Source organism: Lepidochelys kempii, chromosome 1 (genome assembly GCF_965140265.1).
Source record: "Lepidochelys kempii isolate rLepKem1 chromosome 1, rLepKem1.hap2, whole genome shotgun sequence".
Classification (NCBI taxonomy): Eukaryota; Metazoa; Chordata; order Testudines; family Cheloniidae; genus Lepidochelys; species Lepidochelys kempii.
This window is the reverse complement of record NC_133256.1, coordinates 243,382,673-243,404,713: the sequence shown is the minus strand read 5'-3', so window position 1 is coordinate 243,404,713 and position 22,041 is coordinate 243,382,673. Positions and strand designations below refer to the sequence as shown.

The window sequence follows — 22,041 nt, the reverse complement described above, 5'->3', positions numbered from 1 at the left end:
CAGGCACCGCCCCCTGCCGCTCCCGTTGGCCGGAAGCGGGGAACCACAGCCAATAGGAGATTTGGGGGAGGTACCTGGAGGTGTGGCAAGGGCAGTGCGTGGAGCCCTGTGCCTCCCCTCCCCCAGGCACAGAGCCCTGTGCGCCCCCTCCCGGAGCGGCACAGTGCCAGGGTAGGCAGGCAGGAAGCCTACCCTGGCGCCTGTGTGCGCTGCTGCCCCCCAGAGCCACTTTAGGTAAGTGGTGCTGGGCTGGAGCCCAAACCCCTCCTGCATCTGCCCCCCCAACTCCCTGTCCTAAGCTCCCTGCCTACACCTCACACCCCTCCTGCACCCCAACTCCCTGCCCTGAGCCCCTTGCCACACCCTGCACCCCTCCTGCACCGAACCCCCTGCCCTGAGCCCCCGCCACACCCTGCACTCTAACCCCCTGCCCTGAGCTCTCTCCCGCAGTCCGTACCCCTCCTGCACCCCTGCCTTGAGCCCCCTTCTGCACTCTGCACCCCTCCTGCACCCCAACCCCCTTCCCTGAGCCCCCTCATGCACCCCGCACCTCTCCTCTGCCCCAGTCCCTTGCCCTGAGCCCGTTCCTGCACACTGCACCTCCTCCCACACCCTGCACTCCCTCCCGCACCCCAAAGCCCTGCCCTGGCCCTGCATACAATTTCCCCACCCAGATGTAGCCCTTGGCCCAAAAAGTTTGCCCACCCCTGCTATAGACCACAGTCTTAGTGGAGCCTCAGTGGAGTCAGACTGCGGGGATGGGGAAGATGATGTTGCCAAATCTCATGAGTTTCACAATATTTACTCTTTTCCTTGAAGCACCAACTCCTGCAGCTGAGAATCTTAGCTTTTTTTTTTTTTAAAGCAAGTTTCTAATCCTCACAATAGTGGAAAAAAGCATGACAAGCATGATCTGTATGAACCTTAAGAACTAAGACAGCCCCCCAACCTGAAGCAAATACTCACCAGCAACTACACACCACACTACAGAAACACTAACCCAGGAACCGATCCCTGTAGCAAACCTCATTGCCAACTCTGTCCCCATATTTACTCTAGCAACACCATCAAAGGACCCAACCACATCAGCCACGCCACCAGAGGCTCATTCACCTGCACGTCTACTAATGTGATATACACCATCATGTGCCAGCAATGCCCCTCTGCCACGTACATTAGCCAAACTGGACTGTCGCTACGTAAAAGAATAAATGGACACAAATCGGACATCGGGAATGGGAACATACAAAAGCCAGTGGGAGAACACTTCAATCTTCCTGGACATTCTATAACAGATTTGAAAGTAGCTATACTTGAACAAAAAAACTTAAGAAACAGATTTCAAAAAGAAACAGCAGAACTAAAATTCATTTGCAAATTTAACACCATTAATTTGGGCTTGAATAAGGACTGGGAGTGGCTGGCTCATTACAAAAGCAGCTTTACCTCTCCTGGAATTGACACCTCTCCATCTATTGTTGGGAGTGGACTACATCCACCCTGATTGAATTGGCCCTGTCAACACTGGTTCTCCACTTGTGAGGTAACTCCCTTCCCTTCATGTGTCAGTATATTTCTGTCTGCATCTGTAATTTTCACTCCATGTATCTGAAGAGGTGGGTTTTTTACCCACAAAAGCTTATGCTCAAATAAATCTGTTAGTCTTTAAGGTGCCACCGGACTCCTTGTTGTTTTTTAAAAAAACAACACGAACCCAAAACTATGTATTAGTTATTATGGAATCCCTGTTGCATGGAGGTTTTTAGGAACAGGTTAGACAGACACCTCACAGGGATGGTCGAGGTTTATGAGCCTACATTAGCGTAGGGGGCTGGATTTGATGATCTCTCAAAGGTGCCTTCCCGAGCCACATTTCTATGACTCTATTATTTCTACAAATCTCATTATTTCTAAACCAAGCTCATGATTTTGGGGGGCTTGGCTCATTGTTTCTGACCCCTGGGGGTTGGCAATATTGGACTGAGCACCAGCTGTGGGTCTGAGCCTGGCTTTCCCCAGAGCTCTGGGAAAACCTCTGCTCTCAGGAGCCCTCCTGCCATTCAGGGAAGAAGCAGCTCCCTAACAAGACTACATTTCCCATCATCCCTCAGCACCCCTAAGGGGATCGCTACAAACTCCTCGCCTTCTTGAGAAACGGGGAGCCACGATTTCACAGCGAGGCAATGACCGCACGGAAAGCCCTGCGCGCTGGGGGCCTCGGTAGCTCGCCACCCGCTGGAGACGTGAGGCGAGGGAGTGAAAAGCGGCTCGGTTCGGCCCTGTGCGTCTTACGGAAATGGCGGATGGTCCCTAAAGAGCGGCGGGGCTGCAGAGCCGGGAGCGAGCGGCCTGGGCCATGAATGCTCCGGGCGGGGGCTGGGACGGGGCCTGCGGGGGCGTCCGGCTCCTCCTGGACCTGTGAGTGGCTCGGACCGCGGCCCCTCCCCGCGTTCTTCCCCCTCCCCCCGCGCGTTCTGCCCCCCCATTGCCCCCCTCCGTGCGTTATAACCACCCCCAGTTCTTATTGCCCCCCCCCCCGTCTGTTATACCTCCCACCTCCTCCCTGCCCCTGGCCCCCTGTGTTCTACCCCCCTTATTGCCTTCGGCCCCTTGTGTGTTATGCCTCCATCACCTTCATTTCCCCACTCCTTAATCCCCCCTTATTGCCCCCCAGTCTGTAACCCCCCCAGCCTCTTCATATCCCCTGCACTTTATATCCCCAGACCCTTAATGCTCCCCTGCATGTTATAACTACCCCCAGCTCTTATTGCCCCGACCTCTTGCATGTTATACCTCCCCTAGCCCCTTATTGCCCTCCCCCATGTTATATGCCTCCGCCCTTATTGTCTCCCAGTGACCTAGCATTGTCCACACCCAGGCGTCGGTCGGTTGAACTGTGTTGCTCGAGGGATGGATTTTCATACCCCAGAGCGACATAGATCAACCTAGTGTCCTAGTGTAGACCAACCCTTAGTTACATACCATACCTTATCCAGTCATGCTTGTAGTGACAGCAGTAAGATAGTTTCAATATTTTTTGTTAATGCATCTGTTTGCAAGATCCAATCACGCAGCCCTTCATACAATTCCCTTTCTTAGATGGTAAAACTACTACTGCCAGGTCTGCATTATATCTAACTGTGGCTTCCCAAACAGTAATTTTCCACTTCACTTTTGTCCTAGCCACAGAGCCTTATGGGACTCTGATTCAGTTTGGACAACACCAGTAATACCCCCATCACTACCCTGCTTTTTAACCCCTCTGCCCTCATACCCATCCCCCCATTAAATCTCTACTACCATGCATAGTGGTAACCCTCTTTTCCCCCCACCTTAATCTGTCCATCTGTTCCCCACTATCCCCCATCTTCCTCTTTGGTGTTTGCACCCTGATGACTCAAACTGTTTGGATTTTAAACCTCCGATACAGCTGGTACCTATTGCTCAATGGGGTGAAGCTGGTTTTTGTAAGTTTGGAAGGAAAAACTATATAAGGAGTAAACTTGCTGAGTGAACATAGCATAACATCTTGCACTTGCTCAGTATGTTAGCATTATTACCAGTTCAGCATACTGAGCACTGGTCTACTCTCGAAACTTTTGCCAGTACAGTGATGTTGCTTAGGGATGAGATATATATATATTTTGACATTTTTGTCCTGGTAAAAGCCTAATATAGATACAGTTATACCATCAAAAAAAGTGTTTTTGCTGGTATAGCATATTTTGTTTGGGGAACTGATATAAGCAATACCAGCAAAAGCACACTCTTGTGGGTATAAGCTATGTCCATGCTATGAGGACTTGCTGATACAGCTCTTCCAACAAGGCCTGTCTAGTATAGGCAAAGGCTTAGGCTTGGTCTACGCTACACAGTTTTGTCGGCAAAAGAATAGAGGTGTACACACTACAATGCTCCTCCTGCTGACAAAACTCTCCTGCTTTGCCGACAAAATAAAACCACCTTGACAAGAGGCATAGAGCTTTTTGCGGCAAAGTTAGATCAACAATGCATCAGTGTAGATGCTGCGGTTTGTTACACTGCAGTAACTGACCTCCAGGAGGTATCCCACAATATCCACTGTGACTGCTCTACTCACTGTTTTGAACTCTGCTGCCCTGCGTCCAGCTACATGGGCATGCACCCTTCCCATTTCAAAGCCCCAGGAAGCTCTGAAACTGCTCAGTGTGGAAAGCTCATATAGGACCACAACAACAGGCAGGGCAGGCTGCTGTTACAGGGGTTGGGGGGAAAACTGCTGTGCTGTGCGTAACTGGGGAGGGAGGCAGGGGCTGATGTCAGGGCTTCCCCTTCCGACTGCCGGCGTACCAATCTCTGCTGAGCTGGGATGTGGGGACAGGGGAACACCAGCTACCTGTGCACCAGCTTCTGCCTCAGAATTGGTTACTTCTGCTTGCAGTCTGAACTTAAAGAGACAGCATGCCGACACAGTCACTCTCCCCCAACACACACACACTGTCTTTCTCTCTTACATACACACTCCCCCAACACACACACTCTCGTGTCTGTCTCTGTCTCTCTCACTGTTGAGCAATTTCAATTTTGTTATATTACTGAGTGCTACTTTAAAAAGTGATTTAAAACGTGTTACTTTTTCGGTGCACACAGCAATCATTACAAGGTTCATAGCATGGTGCAAACAAACAATGCCAGGCTCAGCACACTATAGCCACATGCATTACTGTGGCTCAGAGTTAATATGCTCCTTCAAGGCATCCCGCAGCCACATAGTGCCCCCCCCGCCCAAGTTGGGCTCCTCTTATAGCTTTGTGTTTATAATGCACAGCCAATACTGAATGGCAGTGTGGGTTCCATGCTTTCTGACAGAGATGGCTGGGTTGCAGGTTACCAGGGCAGTTGAAAAGCATCTGGCAATCTAGTAGAATGACCATGGAATGATGGGATTGAGAACCCTTCATCATGTGATGTTGTACCTGCCCCCACGGGGCATTGCAAACCCTTCCGAAAGCACCCTGTGGCCAGCTGAACAGTGAGATAGTGCAAGAGCTGCTTGTGCGGGTGCGCTCCACTGACACAAGGAGTATAGTGTGGACATGCTACAGCAGTGGCTGTATGTCAACATAACTTGCATTGACAAAACTCTGCAGAGTAGATGAGGCCTAAGTGTAGATGCTCAGGCTGTCTGCACTTAAAATGCTTGTGGCATGGCTTCAGAATAGACACTTACTACCGTGACAGGAAGGGTTCTCCCATTGCTGTGGTAAATCCATCTCCCTGAGATGCAGTAGCTACATCGGTGGAAGAATTCTTCCGTTGACCTACCACTGTGTACATTAGGACTTAGGCTGACTTACTACATTGCTCAGGGGCATCAATTTTTTTTTCCCCTGGCTGTTCCTGGAACTCCAGTGTTCCCTGCACCAGCATAAATTGTTGATTCAGTCGACCTCAATGTTCATTATAAAGAGAGGCCACAGCTGGGTTTTGTGGCAAAGGCTTGGCTAGGTTTATTGTCAACAAAGCACCATCTTAGCATCCCGTATAGCAGGCTACGAGTATGCTAACACATGTATGCTAGTGATAAGGTATCAGCTCAATCAACATAGCATTATCCCTTAGGCTAATACAGAGCTACACTTCCCATTACTCTCCTGTTACGCATTGATACAAACAAGTTACATATTACATTCCAGATGTTATTAGTTACCATCCTTGTACGCGATAATTTGAACAAAATCTCCTCATCCATTATCCCAGTGGTTCTCAAATGTATTTGATTGTGGCCCCCTTCTTTGTATCTTTAGTAGTTTATGTCTCTCAAAGTATTTTGAAGATGAAAAATGCTATAGAAATGCTGGGTATTACTACTGGCCACATCTAGTAAAAAAATAAACCTTTGCAATTGTCATCATGTTCCCTCCCAGTCTAGGGAAAGCGGGCTCCTTGTTCTACAGCATGAATGATTCAGTAATGTGGAAGATTAAAACATTTAAAGATTGTAATGAAAGGTGTTTCATTATTCAGAGTTTGAGAGGAAAAAGTTCTTGTACCTCTGCTTCCTTTTCATGTTGTTATTTATATCTTTTTTTACACTGTTATCTAAAGGACTTGGTATAAAAGATCAAAATGTTTTCATATATGAAAACAATTAAAAAACATAAATAGGTCCTGCTTCCTGCTCATGTTGCTCACTTTTTGTTTCTGGTAAGATTTCAGATGTAGATGGGCCCCAGCTCTTACCACAGCCCAGGCACACCTTGTTGCCTCCAAGAGCTATACACAATGCAATTGTATTCCTCCCTTCTTCAAATAATTCAGTATCCTTCAAAGAGGCTTTTCCCCCATCCTATTACTGTAGCTGATGTTTCTCAAAACATGCAAGAAGAACATTGCGGTGCAATATGTCATTGTGCATAACAAGTCGGCAGGCCAAATTCTTTTTGTCAGCTGTACAAATACTTCAAAAAGAAAAGGAGTACTTGTGGCACCTTAGAGACTAACCAATTTATTTAAGCATCTCACGAAAGCTTACGCTTTGCAAATTGGATACTATTAATTTAGGCTTAAATAGAGACTGGGAGTGGCTAAGTCATTATGCAAGGTAGCCTGTTTCCTCTTGTTTTTTCCTACCCCCCCCCCCCCCGATGTTCTGGTTTAACTTGGATTTAAACTTGAAGAGTGGTCAGTTTGGATGAGCTATTACCAGCAGGAGAGTGAGTTTGTGTGTGTATGGGGGTGGGGGGGATGTGAGAAAACCTGGATTTGTGCAGGAAATAGCCCAACTTGATTGTCATGCACATTGTGTAAAGAGTTGTCACTTTGGATGGGCTATCACCAGCAGGAGAGTGAATTTGTGTGGGGGGGTGGAGGGTGAGAAAACCTGGATTTGTGCTGGAAATGGCCCACCTGATGATCACTTTAGATAAGCTATTACCAGCAGGACAGTGGGGTGGGAGGAGGTATTGTTTCATATTCTCTGTGTATATATAAAGTCTGCTGCAGTTTCCACGATATGCATCTGATGAAGTGAGCTGTAGCTCACAAAAGCTTATGCTCTAATAAATTGGTTAGTCTCTAAGGTGCCACAAGTACTCCTTTTCTTTTTTTGACTTAATGTGTGGTTTCAGAGTAGCAGCTGTGTTAGTCTGTCTCCGCAAAAAGAAAAGGAGGACTTGTGGCACCTTAGAGACTAACCAATTTATTTGAGCATAAGCTTTCATCCGATGAAGTGGGCTGTAGTTCACGAAAGCTTATGCTCAAATAAATTGATTAGTCTCTAAGGTGCCACAAATACTCCTTTTCTTTTTACTTAATGTGTGTGTATTTGATTGTATATTCTCAAATTTCTGCATCCTGATTATGCAACTGTCACATCAGAACAGATCCAGTGAGATTTGCTTGTATGCAGAGGGTTTATCATGAAGCTCAGGTTTTCTGTTGTGGTGGTGGTTCAGTTTTTTAAGAAACCAGGAAAATTAAGTGCAGGAAATTACATTAATTCAGCTTTGCAAAAATCAATTTGCTCTTATCTTGTGCAAGAAAATATGTTTAATGGGGAGGTAAAATATCTTTTATTATTTATTATTTTATTTATTATAACTTTTGCCGTAGTTTAGGGAGCATGAGGAGATTTTAATTTGGGGCTGGTAATTTTCATGAAAGCTGAGTTAGTGCAGTCTCATTAAGGCTTCTGTCCTGTAAACACTTAAGACCTGATCCTACAGTTACTCCTCAGGGCATTCTGCACCAAATAATTAAAAATTATGTGCACAATATTTTAAAATTCTGCAATATTTTATTTGTCAAATAAATGTGGAGGCTCCAGCATGGCATTGGGGAGCACAGGCCACTGGCTGCACAGAGGTGGGAGATCACTGTGCAGCTCTCCCCCAGGACACGGACTCAGTGGTGAGGCTGCACCCAACCCTGACACAACGCAAGGATCAGGCCTGCCCCAGAAACACCCCAGGGCCCTGCCGTTCCATGCCAGGTCCACCAGGTGTGAGCAGGCAAGATCCAAGTGTGGGGGGGATCCATTGTTTGTTGAGAGGGTTCTTTGTGGGACAATATGGGTGTGGGTGGCTCAGTGGTGGATCTGGATGCACAGGGTCTTGTTGGGGGGTCCTGGGTGCAACAATAATGGGACACTGTAGGGGGGTCCAGGTGAAGGTGGTTGGGGCTCAGCAGGGGGTGTCTGGGTGTGGGGGGGATAGAGCTCGGCAGAGGGGCCTGGGTGTGGAGGGCTCAGTGCAGGGAAGTCCAGATACTGGGTGAAGGATACCCAAAACATACTGCTGGGGCGGGTCTTATGACCACTCTTCTGGCTTCCTTTTGCTTCCCTGTCAAGAAAGTCATTTTTCTGCAGGGAAGCAAAGAAATCTTCGTGGGACACAAATTCTGCACATATGCAATGGAGCAGAATTCCCCTGGAACTATACAGTGAGCTCTATCTGTATGTCTACACTACAAATAAACACCTACAGCTGGTCCATGTCAGCTGACTCAGGCTCGTTGGGCTTGGGCTAATGGACTGTTTAATTTCAATTTAGGCATTCAGGCTTGGGCTGGAGCCTGGACTCGAGCTGGAGTCGAGGATCTAGGACCCTGTAACATGGAAGGTTCCTAGAGCTGAGACAGCAGCCTGAGCTGCAACAACTATACCACAGCTAAACAGCCCCTTTGCCCACACCCTACTAGCCTGAGTCAGCTGGCACAGGCCAGCCATGGGTTCTTAATTGCAGTGTAGACATGGGCAGACTCCTAGAGCCAAGGATCTTCACAGGTGCTGGGGTCTGTGTGCGTGGAGCTTGTTGTAGGTTCAAAACCTTAAAAAGGTGATTAAGTTTTCTCATGCATAATGAGTCTGAGGTAAGGTGTCTGAGTTAATTCAAGTGAATTTCATAGCCTGAGAGCCATGGAGACTGAAACCTTCTATTAATCTGTAAAAACAGGAATAGGTAATAGCAGAGCAGTTTCCTCTCCACAGTCCTATGTCCCTCACTCCTGATGAGGGTAATATTGTCTCTCACTGTTGATGGCTCATTGAATCCTTGGCTTCTCTGCTGTGACTGCTAACGAGACTGTCAGTTAAGTTCCACATATGCTGGTGATATTTGTAATGTGGATAATTGTTCAATGGTAACCAGACTGTAATCACCAAAAAACTATTAGAAGATGACTTTTTTGATCACTGCTACTAGCAACGTGGACTTGATAGCAATTGATGACCTAAGGGTGACCTAAGGTATTCCATTTTCACTTTTGGAGTAATCAGACTACTTGGAAAAAGGCAGCAGAGTCTAGAGAGGAATGAATATAGGGATAATCAAGTACCTCTGAGTTCTTTCTAACACTGGCTCTGATTCCAAATGATAACAGGATTTCCTCATAGATGACGTTAGTAAATACGTTGTCTTATCATTTCATGTCCTTGAGCATTTGTCCTGTGTAGCAACAATAGATATATAATTGCACTCAAAATTTATAATTATCTTGCCAGGGACCCTGATTACTTGTTTGAGACTGAAGATTGACTTGACAACACATTTTGTGGATAATGTTCACTGAATGTTGAAAATTATATATTTAAACCTATCATTCTGTTTCCTTGGAAACTTAAATGTTTATTGTGCCTAGATATCACGTTTTGTGTTATGGGAGCTGGCCATTTCCAGGGAGTCAGGGACTAGTCTACCTGTGACAGGCTCCGCTAAGGAGAATGAGCCAACCCAGATCCACCTGTCAGTAGTTAATTACCTAGGTGGCTGGGCTGCAGTTAATTAGCTATAGAACACAGGGCCTCATAGAGACTTATGAGGGCTCAGGCAGGGAGCCCCAGAATACTTAGAGAGGATGCTCCTGAGGAAAGAGACTTGTCAGGAGAGCTGGTTAGAGAGCTCACCAGAAAAGGGAATCTAGGAGAGGTGTTGCTGGGGCAGGGAGCAGGTTCCAAAAGGACTATGAGTTGCAAAGTCCTAGAAAGGCTTAGTCCTAGCAGAAGGACCTTTCCAGACAGTGACAAGAGGTCCTGATCCCAGAAGAATAATACGCCACTCCAGAGAATAGCTGCAATGGTTTGACCCCTTTAGGGACCCTGAGTCTAGGGAAGGAACCCTATTCTTGGGTGTTGGCAGTAGGCCTGACTCCAGAATGGGTGTCCCAATAATGAGGTGAAGAGCCTGGGCAGAGGAGACAGGTGGACTTAGATGGGGAATACAAACTAATATTAACTTGCTCCTTTTAGCTAGGATGCTGGGTCTGAAGACTTGCTTGCAGGTGTGTTCGGCCTTGGATTAAATAAATGACATCCCTGAAGGGGCACTGTTTGCTGTAGACAAGCCTAATTGAATTGTGTGTTAGAAGCCTGGCTGGAATGGTGCAAGAAGAGATGAGGGAGAAGAATAGCTGAAAAAATGTAATGAGGGATTTTATAGTTTATCAGGTCATTGCAGTTGTAGAGAGTGTCATAGGAAAATGAGGGGAAAGGTTAATATTTTTACACAACTGTGGTTGTTGCCATTTTTATTCCTAACTCGTTCAAGTTCGTTTGGAAACAAAATATGGAAGAGGAGCACCTAAGTATATGTCACATGTAGGCAATGTGTATCCAAAAAGCCACAGGTCTTATCTTACTGACCATAACCACTGTTATAGGAAGCATCAGACAGCAACTCGGTGGAAGTAACAGTAAGAAATTAGCAAAGAGGAGCAGATACTTCAGTTTTTGCAACTTCTCCATACAGAATAATAGTATCTTCACTCTTTATTAAGAAGTTTATAAAAATATGGCAATTACTATATGTATTATTGTATCCGAGCTCCCCTCACTCCAAAAGAGTAGAGCAAATTGGCTATCAAAGAGATAGGGGAGAGAGAGAGAAATGAGAGATAATAATGAGGTCATGGTAACAATATTCTCTGTGAAACTCCAAGCTATGTTTTTGTCTTTGTGGTGTTCCTCTTAGCTGAAGTAGAACACAACTATCCCTGTAAAACACTTCGGTTAGAAAAAACAAACAAAGAAACTAATATTTAGAAGGATAGAGCCCAAGGGAAGATCAGGAATTTGAAGAATGTACAGGATAGAATAAGGTGGTGATGTGTTGCCAAAATTTTTAACAAGGGTGAAGGAATATTGATAATGCAAGATGGAACCTGATGTAAAAATAAGAAAGTAGGTAGTTGTTAGGTAAAATTGGTTATAATTAGCTTTGCTGCTGTTTGGCAAATTAAAGTTGTTTTTATAAGATTAAAGGAAGAGAGGGCGGATGTATCCGAGACAAGTGGAACATTGATCCATACATAGGTAGGGAATATGAAAGGGGAATTTGAACAATGAGTTTTTGCTTAAAGGGCCCATTTGACAGCCAAGACCATGGGACACCTCCTGGATGATGTGGTAGGTCCTCCTTCTAGCTCTGCTATAAGTAGCTAACAGTAAAAACCTTATAACCTTATTTTATAATCTTATATAGTAAAAATCTTAAATTAATCAAACTGTACCGTAGAATCTCTATGGATAGAAATTCCATGCTTGAATAATGAGTATAGCAGAAGGAATATACTATCAACTATCTGACAAGGATGGTGATTGTGAAATGCTCACAGAGATGGGAGAGGCTACAAAAATAGAAAAATCAATAATAACGTGGGATTTCAACTATCCCCATATTGACCAGCTGCATGTCACCTCAGGACAGGGTGCAGAGACAAATTTCTAGACACCATAAATGACTGCTTCTTGGAGCAGCTAGTCCTGGGCTCCACCAGAGGAGATTTTGATTTTACCCCCTAAATGGAGTTCTTGATTTTACCCCCTAAATGGAGCACAGGATCTGGTTCAAGAGGTGAATATATCTGAACTAGCTTGATAACAGCAACCATAATGTAATTAAATTTAACATCCTTTTTGGGGAGGAAATACCCAAGAAGCCCACCACAGTAGCATTTAACTTCAAAAAAGGGAACTACACAAAAAGACCGTGAATCAGACGAGCATCCAACCTGGTAATTTATTTGTTCAGATATTTGGAGAATAAAAAATTAATTTGTAGGGCTGTTGCGCGATTAAAAACAATTGCACAATTTAAAAAAATTAATCATGTGATTAATCACACTGTTAAACAACAATAGAATACCATTTCTTTTAAATATTTTTGGATGTTTACTAAATTTTCAAATATTAATTTCAATTACAACACAGAATACAACGTGTACAGTGCTCACTTTATATTTATATTTTATTACAAATATTTGCACTATAATAAAACAAAAGAAATAGTATTTTTCAATTCACCTAATAGAAGTACTTTAGTGCAATCTCTTTATCATGAAATTTAACTTACAAATGTAGAATTATGTTAAAAAAAATAACTGCATTCAAAAATAAAAACGCAAAACTTTAGAACCCATAAGTCCACTCAGTCCTACTTCTTGGTCAGCCGATCACTCAGATAAAAACAGGTTGGTTACAATTTGCAGGAGGTAATGCTGCCTTAGAATTCAGACATACTCTTTGTTGAAGATAAAGATTCTAAAGAATAGTTAATATATAAATGAATCAAATATACAGAAAGAAAGAACTAATAAAGCATTAATATTTACTAACAGGTACTAACGCTGGAGAACCAGGAACTCCTCCTAATAATAGGTCACCCACCACTCTTTTTCTTTCTCCCCCATATTCTTAAGCCTCCACCTGTGACCTGAAACAAGTTTGTGCTTCAGATTCTTATCTATGAAATGGGGGTATTGACTTTGACTTCATGGTGTGCTGTCATTACTGAGTTGATCTGGTTGAAAATCTTTGTTGGAACAATTTTGTCACTGATTGGCCAGCAGCTAAACATTTTAGACAGTAAATTAGGGTTGAAACATTTAATTTTATCATTTCAACTTTTGCTACTTATAATAATCAAAATGGAAAAGATGAAACAATGTTTTGATAAGATCAAAACATTTCATGAACAACTCTGAGATTTTGACTTTTTGGCTCAATTTGGCAATAAATGAAATTTCAAAATCTCAGAATTTCGTGCGGGATGGAAATTCCATTTTATTTTATTTTATTGGCCAGTTAGATTCACCCCTGGTTTACAGTGGCACACTGGACCTGAGAGGAGGAGTTGTGGTGATGCAGGTTGCTTACAACCTCTACTTCACTTAGAGTTTGCAGTCACCTGCTATATTCCAATCATCGGGTGCTGCTAGCTCTGGAGATGTGTAAATCTGGCCAAGATGGTCCAGAGATGTGTAAATCTGCACATGCGTAGGCCTGGTCTACACTGGGAGGGATCGATCTAAGTTACGCAACTTCAGCTATGTGAATAACGTAGCTGAAGTTGACGTACATAGATCTACTTACCGTGGTGTCTTCACTGCAGTAAGTCGATGGCTGATGCTCTGCTGTCGACTCCGCTTGCGCCTCGCGCCCTGGTGGAGTACTGGACTTAACGGGAGAGCACTAGACTAGACACGATTAATCGACCCCTGCTGAATCGATTGCTGCATGTCGATCCAGCGGGTAATGTAGACAAGCCCCTAGCCTCTGCTGAATGGATTCTTAAAGGGCCTTGACTGCAATTTAAAATAACCTCTGGGAAGTTGGTGTGCAAATGCTGCCTGAACTGAACCAGGTGTGAAGCACTTCCTCAGGTGTAGGACATGTGCTTGAAAGTCTCCCCCTCCGTCTGCAAAATGAAGTTTTTACAGTTTCATGTACAGTTGATCTGGAACAGCATCACCGAAGTATTCCCTCTGGACACCATTCTAAAGGTATCTGGATAAGTGTTATCTGTTTGTTTTCTCTATGTGAGGGGATTGTTTTAAGAGAATTTTCCAGAAGATCCATTTCATTTGGAGACTCTTATCTTGCTGCATGTTTGAACTAAACTTGTCTTATTTAAAAGAGGGAGAAGTGATCCTGCCAAAATATAGGAGCCTTCCTGGTTTAAGATACTATTGAATTTTGCGCACTTGAGTATTTAATTCTGCTGCAAGTGTACATTTATTAATAAAGATGTGTTACACATTTTTGGATTTGATTGTTCTCTGGTCCTTCTATTCCAAGGAAGTATTTACCTGTGTGAATGTATGGGATTAATTTGCACAAGCACCATTATTCCTCATCCAGCACTATTTCATAGATGTTTCAAAAAGCAAAATACAAGTCTACTCTGATTAAGACATGGATCTGGAGCAAGGTAAATTCATAAGTATTTGAGAACCCATTAAATTTATAACAGTAAATCTCTCAAAACAGAAAGCTACTGTGAGACATGGGTGGTGGGAAAGGTAGGGAGCAGTGAATTTACAACATAGAGAAAAATATCTCAAACAAGACATGTTGATATTGTTACTAGTACAAATATGCACTACCATGTGCTGCCTTCAGATTAAGAACAGCCAGCTGCAAGGACAAAACTGTTTCTTCAGGCCGGAATAATAAATCTGAGAAGTATGCATCATGAATAATATCCCCTTTGCACTTCTATCTAATGGAAAAGGACTACATCAAGAGCAACATCCGTTATATTTTCAGGCCTCTAAGTGGGCATTGCAGAGTAGAAGTTTTTTTTTAAAAAAAGGCTGTAAAAAGATCCCTTTTAATATTTTAAATTAGTGCTGTCAAGCGATTAAAAAAATTAATCACGATTAATTGCATGATTAAACAATTAATCAAGATTAATCGTGTGATTAATTGCATCGTTGAACAATAATAGAATACAATTTATTTAAATACTTTTGGATGTTTTCTACATTATCGAATATATTGATTTCAATTACAACACAGAATACAAAGTGTACAGTGCTCACTTTATATTTTGAAGGGTTCATGCACCTGGAAACATTCAGGGCACACCCTGAGTGTTGTGTGGGAGCAGTGCACACACTGCTCCTTCCAAGGACATGGACCATGGGAAGTCGCCCAGAGGACATGAACCGTGGGAAGCTTCCTTGGACTGGGCTCAAGGCCTGAGAGCAAGGAGTGTAGTAGATAGAAGCTGGTAAATAAGAATATTAATCAAAGTCATATTATTCCTTTTGTTGTTTCCTTTTGCGGTTGGAGTATGTAATGCGCATGAGTGGAGAAAGAATAAAGGAGAGGCTGGAAAGCCGACACGGCAGACCTTCCCGCTTGCTTGCTAAAAGCTTTGTTTGTCTTGCATTTGAACCACAACAATATTTATTTTTTATTACAAATATTTGCACTATAAAAAACAAAAGAAATAGTATTTTTCAATTCACCTAATAGAAGTACTTTAGTGCAATCTCTTTATCATGAAATTTAACTTACAAATGTAGAATTATGTACAAAAAATATTTGTATTCAAAAATAAAAACAACGCAAAACTTTAGAACCCATAAGTCCACTCAGTCCTACTTCTTGGTCAGCCAATCACTCGACAAACAAGGTTGGTTACAATTTGCAGGAGGTAATGCTGCCTTAGAATTCAGACATACTCTTTGTTGAAGATAAAGATTCTAAAGAATAGTTAATATATAAATGAATCAAATATACAGAAAGAAAGAACTAATAAAGCATTAATATTTACTAACAGGTACTAACGCTGGAGAACCAGGAACTCCTCCTAATAATAGGTCACCCACCACTCTTTTTCTTTCTCCCCCATAATCTTAAGCCTCCACCTGTGACCTGAAACAAGTTTGTGCTTCAGATTCTTATCTATAAGTCCACTCAATCTTATTTCTTGTTCAGCCAGTCGCTCAGACAAACAAGTTTGTTTACTTTTGCAGGAGATAAGGCTGCCCACTTCTTGTTCACAATGTCACCTGAAAGTGAAAACAGGTGTTCTCATGGCACTGTTGTAGCCGGCATTGCAAGATATTTACTTGCCAGATGCGCTAAAGATTCATATGTCCATTCATGCTTCAGTTACCCTTCCAGAGGACATGCGTCCATGTTGATGATGGGTTCTGCTCAATAACAATCCAAAGCAGTGCGGACTGACACATGTTCATTTTCATTATCTGAGTCAGACGCCATCAGCAGAAGATTGATTTTTCCCCCTTTTGTGGTTTGGGTTCTGTAGTTTCTGCATCAAAGTGTTGCTCTTTTAAGACTTCTGAAACCATTTTCAATATCTCATGTCTGTCAGATTTTGGAAGGCATTTCAGATTCTTAAACCTTGGGTCGAGTGCTGTAGCTATCTCTAGAAATCTCACATTGCTACCTTCTTTGCATTTTGTCAAATCTGCAACGAAAGTGTTCTTAAAATGAACATGTGCTGAGTCATCATCCAAGACTGCTATAACATGAAATGTATGGCAGAATGCAGGTAAAACAGAGAAGGGGACATAACAATTTTCCGCCAAAGACTTCAGTCACAAATGTAATTAAAGTATTATTTTTTTAATGAGTATCATCAGCATGGAAGCATGTCCTCTGGAATGGTGGCCGAAGCATGAAGGGACATATGAATGTTTACAGTATCTGGCACGTAAATACCTTGCAATACCGGCTATAACAGTGCCATGGAAACTCCTGTTCTCACTTTTAGGTGACATTGTAAGTAAAAAGTGGGCAGCCTTATCTTTTCTGTAAATGTAAACAAACTTGTTTGTCTTAGCGATTGGCTGAATGAGAAGTAGGACTGAGTAGACTTGTAGGCTCTGAAGTTTTGCATTGTTTTGGTTTTGAGTGCAGTTATGTAACAAAAAAATTCTACATTTGTAAGCTGCACTTTCACGACAAAGAGATTGCACTACAGTACTTATGTGAGGTGAATTGAAAAATACTGTGTCTTTTATCATTTTTACAGTGCAAACATTTGTAATAAAAAATAATAGTATACAGTGAGCACTGTACACTTTGTATTCTGTGTTGTAATTGAAATCAATATATATGAAAATGTAGAAAAGCATCCAAAAATATTTAATAAATTTCAATGGGTATTCTATTGTTTAACAATGCAATTAAAACTGCCGTTAATTGCGATTAATATTTTTAATCGCAATTCACTTTTTTAGTTAATCCCATGAGTTAACTGCGATTAATCGACTGTTTTAAATTAATGGCTGTATTTAATTCAGGGTAGTACCAGTACATTGTGTCTCTGTGTGACTGAATTTAACTTACATTTATTTCAGGTGTCTTCAGTGTTTGACAAAGAACATTTCCAGATATGTTGCTGATATTAAGCCTTTACCTCCCAACATAAAAGATAAACTGATAAAATTAATGAGTATGCAAGGTCGGATAACTGATTCAAATATCAGTGAGGTAAGAACCTATTCAAAATTCACTTTTGCCTGTCTCTTCACATTCATGCCAGTTTATTACACAGCAAAATATTAAATAATGAGCTCAACTAAAATTATGTATACAGTTCAACAAGTGAGCCCAGGGCCTCGTACTATGTAAACTTCGCCTCATTGCTTCCTCCTAATTACTTCTCTTCCTATTTCATATCATGCCATGCCTAATCTTGATTGAGGGGGTTGTGTCTTTTATCTGTGTGTAAAGCTCCATAAATGCCTACAACCCTGCATAAAAATCAAGAAGATGAATATGGACACAAGTCAATGAAAAAGTTTTCTAGTTGACCTGTATATCATCCTGTTTTGGATCAGTTTAATCTGAGGGGATACTGTTGTTCATTGTACACACTTGAGTATAAGATGCTGTGCAATTTATGAGGCGATTCAGAAATAGTAGCACTTTGCACTTCATGTTGCTATCAGTTTCTAATTAAGTTATCTAACTTACATAAATAAGTGTGTAACATGCAAATTAATCTCAGTTGCAAACTCAATGGCCTAATAGCCAAGCAGCATTGTTTTTAAACCTTTCTGCAGAATATCCCCAGCAGGAGTCGTGTTGGATTGCGTCTGTTTCCTGAGGCTGTTGCACAGAATGCTTCCTTTACAATACAGCAGGATCAGCAGATTGACTCTAAGTGTTGGACCACACTGCTGTTTCTTCTGGTAGCAATGGGAAAGCACTATGACAGGAGCGGTTGCCAAAATGGGCTTCTACAAGGTGGTATTTAAATAATGTAAGGTTCTCAAGGAAAATCTGAGATTCTTATAATCTTAGGTGGGCTTTAGGTCTATGATTTAGGATAAAATTCCATTAAATCCTCACTTCTTTGAAATATGATGGTGAGGTGAGGGCTATGAGCTCAGTGATTCAAAATTCTCTCATCCCAATTTCTCATTAATGCTTGTCAGTGTTCTGGGATGAAATATATTACTGACTTGGCCTCAGTTGTAAATTGAGATGTTTTGACATTTGTATCCTTTTATATCAACTCAGTCTCGAAGGGAGGTGTAAGAATTATGGAAAACGAAAGGTTGACCTTGGTGAAATAGGAATGAACAACTCCCCAGTTCATTCTTGCTTTGATCTGTGACTCATGACAGGCAAATACTATCAGTCCCTGAAAGTCAGAATAATTAGACTATGAGGTGAAGGGCAGCGCACCAGAATCGTTGGGAAAAACCGAACAACAAAAACTTCACCTTTAACACACAATATTTCTTGAACTGTAGTAAAAAAGAGAGAAAAAATTAAAATTGAGTCAATCTTATACATTGTTGCTTTTAACACGCCTGTTGAATTGCTTTGAGCCATGCAAGGGTCATTTTTGTAGTGAACAAACATTTCTAAGCATCATAAGTGCTTTGCATAATTTTTTCATATGTGATCTGTGCATACATTTGAGTAAAAGCAGTTTACGAAAACTCCAAGCTCCCTCTTTTTTTACCCCCATATTCTCTAACAGAGTGTCTCCTTCTTTGCCTCTTTCTGGTCTCAGCCTTAATCTGCTTTCAATAGCTTATCACTGCCTTCTCTTGGAATCTCTTTTCTCCTTATACTTTCAGTACTCCCGTTCTCTTCCTTCAGCAGTTCCTGTTTCCCTTTCCTGCTCTGTTAATATCCCCAGGGTTTCTGTCTTTGGTCCTATCCTCCTTGTCATGTAAAGTGCACATTAACCTTCAATGCTGACAGCTTCTGAATCTACCATTCCCGTCTGGTTTCAGAGTAGCAGCTATGTTAGTCTGTATCCGCAAAAAGAAAAGGAGGACTTGTGGCACCTTAGAGACTAACAAATTTATTTGAGCATAAGCTTTCGTGAGCTACAGCTCACTTCATCAGATGCATGCAGTGGAAAATATAGTGGGGAGATTTTATATACACAGAGAACATGAAACAATGGGTGTTACCATACAGACTGTAACAAGAGTGATCAGGTGAGGTGAGCTATTACCAGCAGGAGAGAGGAGGGGGGAAGGGGGAACCTTCTGTAGTGATAATCAAGGTGAGCCATTTCCAGCAGTTGACAAGAACGTCTGAGGAAGGGGGGTGGGAATAAACATGGGGAAATAGTTTTACTTTGTGTAATGACCTATCCACTCCCAGTCTTTATTCAAGCCTAAGTTAATTGTATCCAGTTTGCAAATTAATTCCAGTTCAGCAGTCTCTCATTGGAGTCTGGTTTTGAAGTTTTTTTGTTGAAGAATTGCGACTTTTAGGTCTGTAATCGAGTGACCAGAGAGATTGAAGTGTTCTCTGCCTGGTTTTTGAACGTTCTAATTCTTGACGTCTGATTTGTGTCCATTTATTCTTTTACGTAGAGACTGTCCAGTTTGACCAATGTACATGGCAGAGGGGCATTGCTGGCACATGATGGCATATATCACATTGGTAGATGTGCAGGTGAACGAGCCTCTGGTAGTGTGGCTGCTGTGACTAGGCCCTATGATGGTGTCCCCTGAATAGATATGTGGACACAGTTGGCAACAGGCTTTGTTGCAAAGATAGGTTCCTGGGTTAGTGTTTTTGTTGTGTGGTTGCTGCTGAGTATTTGCTTCAGGTTTGGGGGGCTGTCTGTAAGCAAGGACTGACCTGTCTCCCAAGATCTGTGAGAGTGATGGGTCGTCCTTTAGGATAGGTTGTAGATCCTTGATGATGGTTTTAGTTGGGGGCTGAAGGTGATGGCTAATGGTGTTCTGTTATTTTCTTTGTTGGGTCTGTCCTGTAGTAGTTAACTTCTGGGTACTCTTCTGGCTCTGTCAATCTGTTTCTTCACTTCAGCAGGTGGTTATTGTAGTTGAGTGTTGTATCTTTGATGGTCTATCTCTTTTTGGATATGCAAATACCAGTTCAAATTCCCACAACCCCTTGCTCTCCATCCTCTATTATTCTTCTCATATCTTTCTCACTCTGATAATTCCAGTATTTCCCCATTACCCAGACTCACAACTATGACTTATATTTGACTCCTCATTTTCTCCTTTCCCCACATCCAGGATGTCACAAAATCCTGCCTTTTCTTAATTTACAACATTTCTATGAGCTGTTCTCCCTTCTTCACTTCTACTTCTACATTTTCTTGCCCATAACTTGATCATCTTTTTTCTTCACTCCTATATCCCTCTTTCTGCCTGTTGCCTTGCTCCCCTATAGCCCATCCAAAATGTTGCTGCTCAGCATCTTCTCCCACCCCCACTCCTTTGCTGGCTTCTCATCTTCTCCATCAAGTTTAGACTTCTTGTCCTTGCATTTACAGCCCTTCAGTTTCACTTCTGTGTATTTTTCTATTCCATCTCTTTTCTCTCCGCTCTTCCTCAAGATTGGCTAACATTACCCCCATTATGACAGGTTTCAGAGTAACAGCCGTGTTAGTCTGTATTCGCAAAAAGAAAAGGAGTACTTGTGGCACCTTAGAGACTAACCAATTTATTTGAGCATGAGCTTTTGTGAGCTACAGCATCCGATGAAGTGAGCTGTAGCTCACGAAAGCTCATGCTCAAATAAATTGGTTAGTCTCTAAGGTGCCACAAGTACTCCTTTTCTTATTACCCCCATTGTGTCATCCTTCTGCTCTTGATTTAATCCATCCATGTTGCCGCCTATGCTTGGAACAGTCTCTCATGTCATGTATGCCAATCTCTTCTTTCAGTCCCACCTTTACAATACACTTCTGTGAAGCCTTTTAGTGTTGCTTTATAAAATTAAAAATTTGCATTGCCTCAGGAATTAATCTTCATCTAGTGTATTATGTGGCTGAACTGTTTCTATCTAGCTTAGACCTTAAACTGCCTGAAGGGAAAAGTGGTCCCTGCCTCGTGCATTGTATGGTGCTGAGCACACTCATATTCAGTAAATATTACCTAGTAAAGCTGAGTGGAAAGCAGAAACTGATATTATTTGGTTACTTTTAAACATGCTTTACATGCAGAAATTTTCACAAAAACAGCCCACAATGACTTTTTGGTTTTCATTATCTCTTATGTGAATTGAAATGTCACCTATCGCATTTATCACTTCTCCAAAAATATGTCTATACATGTCTGTACCTGCTGTGCAGTAAAGGTTTCTTGGAAAAACTATAGTTTGTAGTGCAAAGCTATAAAGTTTGTTTCAAGCAGCAAAATAAATAATGCAACCAAAGAGGGATGGGGGCGGCTGGGGACAGAAAGGGGAGAGATACTTTAGGTACGATTCAGAAATTTTAATGATATAAGACTTTAATGCGAGTTAGGTAAGAGATTGTTCATACTGCTAATGTATGAAGAACTGAAAAAGTAAATGAAAATTGTTACCAATTTGTTGCCACATTTAGTAAAGTTTGAACTTGATAATCAAAGAGAGCTGAGGATCAGTCAGCTTGATTGGATTTTTTTAGATAATTAGTTAGCACATAACAGAGTAAGTTACCACAGTCTGTGAGAACCAATCCAGTGACAGGTAGACTGCGCTCTTTGTCTGCTTCTAAATTTGGATGAGGGCTTAACATGCTTATAGAGGAACTGGGTATAGTTTCAGTCTCAGTATTTGAATACTTTTATTTTACAGACAGACATTATTTTCAGCACATTTTCCAATAAATTTCTAATTATACAATCCGATATCTGTTATTTAAACTTACATCTTTTCGTAAATCCATCAAATTTTGCTAATGTAAGCACCCACACTTCTTTTTTTAGTACAGTATGTTGTTAAAAGTACTTATTCCTTCTAACAGGCTAGCACTGTCTTGTCTTAGCGTGACTCCCAAGGCATCATGGAGAGGTATGGCGCAGGGGCAAGCT

At 42.1% G+C, this 22,041-nt stretch overlaps 1 protein-coding gene across 6 annotated transcripts in view; it reads left to right on the top strand.

Moving 5' to 3' along the window:
• Positions 1–2,136: 2,136 nt before the first annotated feature.
• Positions 2,137–22,041, top strand: part of AMN1 (antagonist of mitotic exit network 1 homolog) — a 60,882-nt gene continuing 40,977 nt past the window's right edge. The window contains exons 1-4 of one of the 6 annotated variants that reach the window (XM_073321503.1): positions 2,332–2,418; positions 14,051–14,183; positions 17,092–17,224; positions 17,800–17,983. In XM_073321503.1, the coding sequence (XP_073177604.1) occupies positions 17,948–17,983 (36 nt within the window). In that variant the 5' untranslated portion in view covers positions 2,332–2,418; positions 14,051–14,183; positions 17,092–17,224; positions 17,800–17,947. Of the gene's footprint in view, positions 2,419–13,364; positions 13,756–14,050; positions 14,184–17,091; positions 17,225–17,799; positions 17,984–22,041 lie in introns of all 6 variants that reach the window. The other 5 variants (XM_073321475.1, XM_073321493.1, XM_073321484.1 and 2 more) reach the window with 5 other exon arrangements.